The 10,147-nt window shown below is 45.5% G+C and overlaps 1 protein-coding gene across 1 annotated transcript; it reads left to right on the top strand.

Moving 5' to 3' along the window:
- The first annotated feature begins 5,121 nt into the window (after positions 1–5,121).
- Positions 5,122–9,792, top strand: LOC128711052 (DE-cadherin). Its single transcript, XM_053805919.1, has one exon. The coding sequence runs from the start codon at positions 5,122–5,124 to the stop codon at positions 9,790–9,792; it is 4,671 nt and encodes a 1,556-aa protein (XP_053661894.1).
- The last annotated feature ends 355 nt before the right edge of the window (positions 9,793–10,147 follow it).

Genomic DNA, 10,147 nt, shown 5'->3' with positions numbered 1-10,147 from the left:
AAGATGATTGCGAAAGGAAGCAACGAGGAAGGCATACAAAGAGCAACCGGTGGTGCGTTGGTGTGAGTGTGTGTGTGTGAGCGCGCGTATACGCTGCTGCAGCATATTCTAAACGTAAAAGCGTTGTGTTGTGGCGGTTGTCGAGCAAAATGGGGGAAAATGGGCGACGAAGGTGCGCTTGTGCTCGTGTTTAAAGCTTTTTCGTCGTTCCTCCATTCCACCGCATTCATGCTGACAACACTGCGGTAGAGGTGTGCGCTGGTGTTTGTGCGATGTAAGGAAAGGAAAGGTGCGGGGCAAAAGCGACGCGAAACCGGTATTTTGAGAGGAAAAAAACACGGCCTGTGCATAGCTTTCTTTGTGTTGTGTTGCTAAAGAAAGAACGTTATTCACGTTTGTGTGCGAGTGCTCGTGTGTGTGTGTGTGTGTGTGCTGTGTGCCATCAACATGCCAACAGAAAAATCCAGTCCCATATACCTGAGCAAAAAGGTGCTGCTCGTGATGCATACGTGCAATAGCCAAGAGCACTATTTGCCCAGAAGATAAGCTCCATGTGGTGTTGGTGTTGTTTAGTGCCTGTACGAAGTGTTTCGCTATCAGCATAAAGTTCGTGATCTTACTCGCAATAGAATCAATTATGCATTTTTGCATGTGTACATAACACAACATACAACATACCTTTATGCTTCGAATTGCTTCGAAAGCTTCAATAGCGTCAGTGAGTCGTTTGTTCGATGCTTCGAGAGTAGTTGGCGTGTCGAATAATTAGTGGCAAAAAAAACATATTGTTCCAACAGCACCCGATGACTCACCTTCATCCCCCGGAAAGAAGTGTTCTCATTCCGTATTCCTGAAACGAGTGATCATCTCCGCCGAGTGCCGAGACAGTGAATAAATCATCTCGTTTCGATGGTTCTGTGCGTTCGTCTAATCTCCCAATCGCAGCATGCCGATGGGGAGCTTATGTAAAAAGAAACCATCAAGAAGTAACGCTGGTTTGCCCGTAAAGATTAAATTCAATCTTCCACGCACGTACGGGACGGAGAGAAAAAAAAAGTTAAATTGGAGGTCAATTCCCTCGAATTAATCGACACGATGTCGTGTTTCAATGCGTCAGCTTCAGTGTGGTGTGTGCGGGGTAGTGTTTAGTAGTGTTTTGTTTATGCTTGTGGTTCCAACAATCGGCATGATTCATGCGTGCATATTTTTTTTCTCCTGGTAACAACAAACAAAAAGTTATGTATTGTTTTCCTCTTCCTTCAATTTACAGGCTGCAGCTTAAGTGAAGTGGTCGACGATCGAAAAGTAGTTCAGTTTGAGGGGTTCTAGGGAAACCCAGATTCATCATCCAATCAGTAGCGTGGTGATTCATCAAAGTGCCTCTATAACGAAATCTTATACACATAAGAAAGTGATCGCATTGTGTTTGAAACGAATATTTGCACACATATCAACCGCTCGTAAGGTTAGTTTCCGGTATGGTGGCTATTTATGTGACCCGTTTCAGTGCGAAACACCCGGGCATGTACGGTTGTCGCCCCTTCCTGTCGCGTACGTGACGTGCGCATGCATGGAATTTGAAACACATCATCGGCAGGCGCCAAGTGGATTAGCCACGTTTACCCGACCCAAGATCACGATTCGTTCACAGTGAAATAAGGTGGCAGGGAATCGGAAGTGAGAAACTGCACGATCAAGTGTGTCTTCCCCTTATCGGATAACGCATGCACGTGTGTGTGTGTGTTCAGTGTCGAGATCGAATAATCATCTCCATTCTCGAAGACAAATCCGACTGACAAGACAGATCCGAAAGAGAAACGCCAAACGGACGCTGTTAAAACATCCGGCAAGCAGACAGATGAGCTGAACGAGATTGTCACCGTGTACTAAGGTGCAAAGGTAAGGCAAACAACAACGGCACGAACTTCCTTCACTGCACGGCACACTACCCCGTGTGTTCTTTACTGCTTCTAACTTGGAGAACTTTATGCTCTTCCCTACACAGCACCCCGAAACACCTCACAAATCAACCAACCTTTTCTCCCGTGCGTTTTTCGGGTGATCGTCACACACCGGAAGAAGCGAAGTATGCTTTCTCCCCGTACGATCGTACGCTAGTGCTCCAATTTCCATGGTGGGCACGTTTTGTGTCTCTTCTGCGTTGTTGTTTAGGCCGGAAGCACGGCTAAACGCTAGATTTCAACAGCACTTACGAAGGTTTCGAACAGAGTTCGGTGCGTGTGGCATGAGTAGGTTTATATGTCAAGCACTGTTTCCAAATTTTATCAAGTACCATCCAAGCATAACATTGCTGCTGATTTGGATCATAATTTTGAGATCATGTGTTGCTGCAAGTTGTTAACATATAAGAGATTACACTAATTTTGTTTCAAAATACTCGTTAATAATCTAGAGGTTTAACTCAGCTTGTGGCATTATTCCGAGGTTTTTGGATGCTTGTTCGACTGGCATTTGACTGCAATGGCCTTTAATTTCCCGCGAGATTGCTTGAGGCCATATCTGGAGTCTTTCGATGTCTTAGAGGCAAGTCAAATTCAATACCAAATATAATAGCGTTCTTGAAGCGTTCTGTCCCAAGTCCATCGCTCCATCCAGCTGACGTGTTTGATGGTACCGAAGACTTTGTCCAAGGATGAGGAGGGCACCTCGTCATTATCATGTTAGCTGTGGCAATAGGCTCTCGGCTGTTTTTTTTTTTATTTTTGCTGCTGGTTCGGTTAAACCTACTTTCCAACGTTTGAAGTGCAAATTATAAGAATTTAGATACTTCCTTGTGATCCCTGGAGAAGCCTTCAATTCTGCAGTTTCACGTCCCGAATATAAAATGGTTAATCGTATTTCGTCTACGAGGATGGAGGATTCATGAATCTCTGAGTATGCGTTAATCTTTAAAGAGTCGACTTCTGATATGAATGACTGCTCGCTGATGATTATTAATATGAATGAGTCTTTTGCGCAAAAGATTCATTAAGCACACCACTTGTCGTATCCAGTAGTTCCGATTCGAATATTCTTAGTGTGCTCTCGTTGAGTTTGTACTGCGCCTAAGCGCCTTTGCGAGGATCTACGAAGATCATTCACGATCCAATTTAGCTATATCACCGTAATCGCGAAATTTCTATTACGGGAATTTGGGATACTTCTATACAAGCAGTCGCAACTTAATTGAATTGTATAATTATTCATTTTGAATCATAAAAAAGACGCGTTGGCCACGTATTCCAAAATATCTTTTCGAACTGTAATGGGACGTTCGTTGCTTTTTGCTGTTGAAGTCTCCAGATTTGTTGCAGACTTTGTTTGATTATAGTCCATGAATGTGTGCTGCATCTGAAAATAGAAAACATTGTATTGAAACGATAGAAAATAACAAATTTCCATTTCATAATGTTAAGGTAAGATGAATGTTTGCATAAAACAATAAAAAGGTGCTGCAATCCTGCATTAAGAATTAGGACAAATCTAATACAATTTTCAGATTTAATCCTAGCTCAGCTTTGATTTACATTAAAATAGCGATAGCTATATTGAGTTGTTAAAAACTTGTAATTTAGCTTAAGACGACAAGTGTTGCTCATTATATCAAGCAATAAGTTGTAGTGATTGTCATTTTGTTGTTCCAACATTAAGCCTAGCGTTAGTAAGCAAAAATGTGGCATAGCGAAATAGCTATTATATATATACAGGTTCAACGCTTCCCTCACAGATGAAAAGTACCGAAATTGGTATGAAGCTGCAGGATGTTTACAGCCAACAGGCTGTTAAATCGATTTAACGATGTTGCACCAGGCGATCGTGTGATGTGTGGCGGTCTTGTTTGTTGTTTGTTGCTTCGGTTTCTTAGAAGATAAAGCCAATCGAAGAACATGTTGAGAAAGGTATGCACCTGGTACTGTTCATTAACTGTGCAGCGTTCGAAATGGCAAGCGCTGCTTATTATTGAACTGATCGTAAAATTGTTTTTTTTTATTAGACTTAGCGTTGCGGGATTTTTTACATTCCTGCGGTGTATTTTATTGCATGAAAATAATTGGAGGAATAATGAGCCTCATAAATTTATGCCAATATATGACTTCTTATAGTTATAGTTACATTGCCCTCAGGCATGTGACGTTAATATACGAATGTTATTAACGCACAGTGTAAAAGGCAAGGCAAGAGATAGGATTTTTCACAAAGCTACTGCCATTATTTTCAACCATTTATTATTATCATTTTGTTCAGTTCTTATGTAAATGATTTCTAAGCACAAGCAAAATTTAATATATGTATTTGTTTGTGTGTGCGTGCGTGTGTGTAGCACAAGGAAGAAAAACATTGATCTTCGATTAATCTTAGAATGCAGCCGTTCCGTAATAATACAAAACGTTGAATAAAATGATGTTCCGTGACCGATAAGATGGTCATTAAACCGTAGCTTTAGTGTGATTGTGCATACCCTCTCAACCATCCCTCATAAATCTCATTAAAACAATTTCATAATACACTGATGAGGCGTGATCGCACGCTGTTATCAATACACGTATTCTTACGTTCTTCTACTTTTTATTTCATGCTTCGGCCTGCCGCATCTAATGGTTGGTTATCTGTCACTTGAAATGCCCTTTGTTAATAGTCTTGTGTAGGGGGCACGATCCAGTTAAGATTTTAACGCAGATCAGTCGTTGCGTGTCTTATTTATTTTCCATTGAACTTATCACCGTTCCTTTTGTCCATTTGCAGATGCACGTTCGCAGATTGTCGTCTACTCTGGTCGTCTGATGATCGGAATATCAGGAAATGATGTCTTGCCAACCTTAGAACATACGATCCACAGCTGTAGTATCTGATCAGGCGTACGTATGTAACAAGCCTTAATAGAGGAACCAAGAAGCGAATCTCAAATGAAAGCTGCAGTATTGCTCACAACTTTAAATAATCACCCATCGGTTTGTCGCACGTCGGCGAACGGTTTATAGTTGCGGCTATTTTTAACGTACGCTTCCTATCGCCAACCAGCCTGGGAACAATACAGCTACTGCGTAAACGAAGTACGAGCGATTGTTGGACGTGCTCCACCGAAGGAGCCGTTCGCGAACACATATTGTAAAGGCACATGCCATGTTAAGAAGAGGTAGAAAAATGCGCCAACCAATGGCGCTATTCACTCTATTCGTATTAGCTTTATGCTGGTACAGTTATATACCCGCGCTAGTAACAGCAAATGAAAGTAGTCATAGAAGTGACAGAGCATCACAAAAGCAAAGCAACAATCTCGTTCAAGATGATCGATTATCAGGTGGCGTGAGTAAACTGTACGACTACCATCGTGAGCTGTTTACCGGAGGACAGCGACGAAAACGGAATGCGTTCAGCACACTGTACGATACTGGCAATACCCTCAGCGCGAATGATTATGCTGGCGGCGTAAGCGGGACCGTTAACAGCAATATTGGCATTGGCAATAGTGGCTCATCTAGAGAGTCGTATGTTGGGCCAGAACACTTGCGTGACAATCGGAAACCGAGCTTCGTAGAGTGTGACAGTTACAAACCGATGTTGAAGGAGGAACAGTCGGTGGGTACACCGGTGCTGCGAGTAACCGCCACTGATCCTGACCCCCGACAAACGATCGAGTACAGCTTCGTAACAACGCCGGGAGAACGAGCCCGCTTCCGCATTGACAAGAGCACTGGTGAGATCACAACGGCTCACATCTTCGATCGGGATGAGCCTATTCGTGAGAAGGAGATCTACATTACGGTTCGTGCGACCGATAACGGGCGACCTCGGCTGGACGATGTGTGCACCTTCAAAGTGACGATCCTTGACATCAACGACAATCCGCCTGTATTCGATAAGGTGCGCTATGAAGAGTCTGTGACGAAAGACATGAAAGCAAACCAGCGGGTAGCAACCATTTCGGCGACAGATATGGATGACGGAGATAACAGCATTATCAAGTACGAAATCGTGCAGCAGAACCCAGACAGCAGTTATTTCAAAATAAACGAGAATAACGGTGTGCTCACTCTAACAAAATCGGTCGATCGCAGTCCTGGCCAGTACTATGCGATCCGCGTGAGAGCTTATAATGTGGATCCTCAGGGGGAGGCTGTACAGGATGCGGAGGTGGACGTTAAAGTGCGTGTTGTGGAGTCCAATAAACTTCCACCTTACTTCACCAAGGTACAAGCTACGCCGATCGTGTTAAATGAAACGTTTAAGAATTACACCGAATCATTAGCAGAATTCGATGCAGAATCAAACATTCCTGAGAAACCGGAAGTCATCTTCGAACTGATTCAAGGTCGTGCTGAACAAACGAATTCTAAAAATACCTTCCTACTGGAACAGGTCAATAACACTGCCTCAATCAAGCTAGGGAAGACGTTGGATTATGAAACCGTGACGGAGTATACTCTGACAGTGAGTGTAAAAAATTCACATGATCTGGTCGCAGAAGCTGTGCTTAAGATCAAGGTGTTGGATGAAAACGACATTATTCCGGTGTTCACGGAGGTGACGTCGGGAACGATCCCCGAAGACGAGCCACCCGGTACTGCTGTGATGCAGGTACGAGCATACGATCTCGATGGAACTTCGGCCAACAACATCGTATCGTACCGGTTCGACGACGAAAATCAGCAGTTGTTCCACATCGATAGTCGAACGGGGAACATTACCTCACTGGTGGAGTTTGACCGAGAAGCAACGGATTCTTATCATTTAAAGATCATCGCCGAAGACAACTCCCCATCGGCTTTATACAGAAACGGCAAGCCGAACAGTATCTCACAGCTATTTATTATTAAGATTTCGGACAAGAACGATCATCAACCGAAATTCGTAAAAGATCATTTTGTGGCAGAAAATGTACCGGAAGATGCGAACATTAACACGGTAGTGATCGAAGTGACTGCTATAGATCAGGACACAGCCTCGCTAATTACCTACAGCATTATTGAAGGTAATGTGGGTGATGCGTTCAAGATAGATGAAAACACAGGTCGCATCTCAGTGAACAGCCGCCTGGACTATGAGACAATCCGTAGCTACCAGTTGATAGTGCAAGCGGACGATGGTATCTTCCAGGACAACGCAACTGTCTCTATCAAAATCGAAAATGTCAACGATAATCCGCCACGCTTCATTGACCTCCGCAATGTGACGATTCAAGAAGAAACGATTCCTCCTGGCTGCATCATGACCATCCAGGCGTTTGATCCGGACATCGAGAATCGAGACGAACCGCAACACATTCGTTTCTCGTTTGTAAAAGAACAGGAGGACTTGCTGGAGATCGATGACACCGGATGTCTGCGGCTAAGAAAGGCGCTTGATCGTGATCCTCCACAAGGCTTTAAGAGCTGGCAATTTATTATCACCGCAACGGATGAAGATGGTGCAGGAAAGAAAACGCCGGCTACTGTGAACATTTTTCTGGAAGATATCAACGACAACGCACCATATCTATCGAACGCAATGCCTGTTGTGTGGGGAGAGAATCGCTCTCCGGGATTGATAGTGAGGTTGACGGCAGAAGACGTCGATGAGGCACAGAATGGTCCACCGTTCCATTACAGCATTGATCCTAACGCGCCATACGAAATCAAAGAACGTTTCCAAGTGCAAGGAGACGAACTATATGCGCTGGTGGAATTTGATCGAGAGGAGCAGAAAGAGTATCGAGTACCGATCAGAATCAGCGACTCTGGTGAAGAGCCGATGAGCGACGTCAGTATACTGCAGTTAGTGATTGGCGATGAAAATGACAACGAGATGAGGCCAGGCGAAAGTCGTATCTTCGTTTACAACTACAAGGGCGAATCTCCAAATACGGAAGTCGGTCGAGTATATGTGGATGATCCGGACGACTGGGATCTACCGGACAAGACGTTCCAGTGGGACGATGCTACTCGTCATCAGTCGGTCGACTACTTCGATCTAAATCGGGACACAGGCATGATCACGATGCTACAAGGTACACGAGGTGGAGAGTATGAGCTAAACTTCCATGTGATTGAACAGTCGAACTACTTCCCGCGCCACAACGTCACGGCTAAAGTAATAGTAACAGTGAAAGAGATCCCCGAGGAGGCAGTGGATAAGAGTGGATCGATCCGTTTCCATAACGTAACGGCGGAGGAGTTCGTGTCGCGTACACCTGGCCAACTGACTACACCCAAAGATCGACTGCAAACGAGCATTGCGAACACTCTCAACGTGAGTCGCGAGAATGTGGACGTGTTCACTGTTCTGAAGCGCGACAATGCCAACGGTACATTCTTGGATGTACGGTTTTCAGCCCACGGTAGTCCTTATTACGCACCTGAGCGACTCAACGGAATGCTCGGCTATCGACTCCGACAGCTCGAGGAGGATGTGGGGCTGTCGGTGTTAATGGTGGGAATCGACGAGTGCATCGAAGAGGGTCGCAACTGTGAACTATCGTGCAAGAACACACTCTACAAATCGAACGTCCCGATCGCAGTTTACACAAACACCAGTTCATTCGTGGGTGTGAATGCCTTCGTACAGGCGGAGTGCGTATGCGAGGTGGCTCCCCCTGCGCTTACATGTCTAAATGGAGGCTTCCTGATAAACGATCGGTGTTCCTGTCTAGAAGGCTTCGAAGGTCCTCATTGCGAGATGCTTAGCATCGGATTCTATGGTAGTGGGTATGCTCTTTACCCACCGATCAGTCCCTGTAACATGACGCGAATCAGTCTAGAGCTGTCACCACACCTGGAAGATGGCTTGGTGATGTACATTGGACCGCTTAACTATAATCCTCGGTTGCCCGTGCAAGATTTCTTGGCGCTAGAACTCGTCAAAGGGCTTCCAGTATTGCTGCTCGACTATGGCAGCGGCACTATCCGGATCGAACATCGCCATCGGTTCCCCCAGGGCAAACCATTTACCGTAGAAATCGTACTGCAACCACAAACGATCGAGATGATCGTAGACAACTGCAAGCTTTCCACGTGCATGAGTCTGGATGCACCGAAAGGACCAAACCGTTTCTTGAACGTAAACGCTCCTCTTCAGCTTGGTGGTGCAGCCGTCAATTTAGACTATCTCGGATCATTGTTCAACTGGACGTACGTACCACAGGACAAAGGTTTCAGCGGCTGCCTGAGAAACCTCACCATCAACGAGCGCACGTATGATCTTGGACTGCCGAGCCTGTCGAAAAATGCCGATCCCGGTTGTCAACGTTCCGTGGCAGTGGCCGTATCGTTTGGCATCGATTCTTACTTCCTGATCGCGATCATTGCCTGCATCGTGTTGCTGCTGGTATTGCTGCTTGCGGTGGTCGTCCACAAGAAACACCAGGACGGTTGGCACGAGAAAGACATGGACGACATACGGGAAACGATAATCAACTACGAGGAGGAGGGTGGTGGTGAACGAGACGCTGAATATGATCTCACCGTGCTGCAGGCACCGCCGATTTATCTCGACAAGCCGTACGGCAGTGAGTTGCGACAGAAGGAGGCAACTACGGAGGTGCCCGACATTGGCGCTTTCCTCACCGACAAGAAGGACGCATGCGACAAAGATGCGGACGCGTACCCGATCGACGACGTGCGACATTATGCTTACGAGGGCGATGGTAACAGTACGGGCTCGCTGTCGAGTCTGGCCTCCTGTACCGACGAGGGTGACTTGAAGTTCAACTATCTGTCTAACTTTGGACCGCGGTTCCGGAAGCTGGCCGACATGTACGGCGAAGAGCCTTCCGACACCGATTCGAACGTGGATGACGACGAAGGCTGGAGGATATGAGACGAACGCACGGGGGTGAACGTGTGTGATAGAGAAAAGGGTGGGCAAGTCGCGCCGTGAGAAATCGTGTGAACGCGATAGCAAAGGGATGCAAGAACGTATGCATGAGCGTACTGTGGTACTTGTCTTAATCAAACTAGGCGATAGACGATCCTGTTTTCTCTATTTTGTGATGATCTTCCGTTCAGTAGCTCTGAACCACCGTATCTCATAGCTTGCGTATCGAAGAGAACAACCTTCCTTAGGACAAACATGAGTATTCGAAAGTGAAGCTAGTGCAGCTACTTCACCATACCGGGAACCGTAGCTTGGTCTGTTTCTTGAAGGAATGAAACATCTCTTTCTTTAGAAGGAT

The sequence above is a fragment of the Anopheles marshallii genome, chromosome 3 (assembly GCF_943734725.1).
Source record: "Anopheles marshallii chromosome 3, idAnoMarsDA_429_01, whole genome shotgun sequence".
In the NCBI taxonomy this organism is placed as follows: domain Eukaryota; kingdom Metazoa; phylum Arthropoda; class Insecta; order Diptera; family Culicidae; genus Anopheles; species Anopheles marshallii.
The sequence above is the reverse complement of the archived record's forward strand: the minus strand, read 5'-3'. Positions and strand labels throughout refer to the sequence as shown.

Coding starts and splice junctions, on each gene's coding strand:
- LOC128711052 (XM_053805919.1), top strand. CDS start 5,122: ATGTTAAGAAGAGGTAGAAAAATGCGCCAACCAATGGCGCTATTCACT.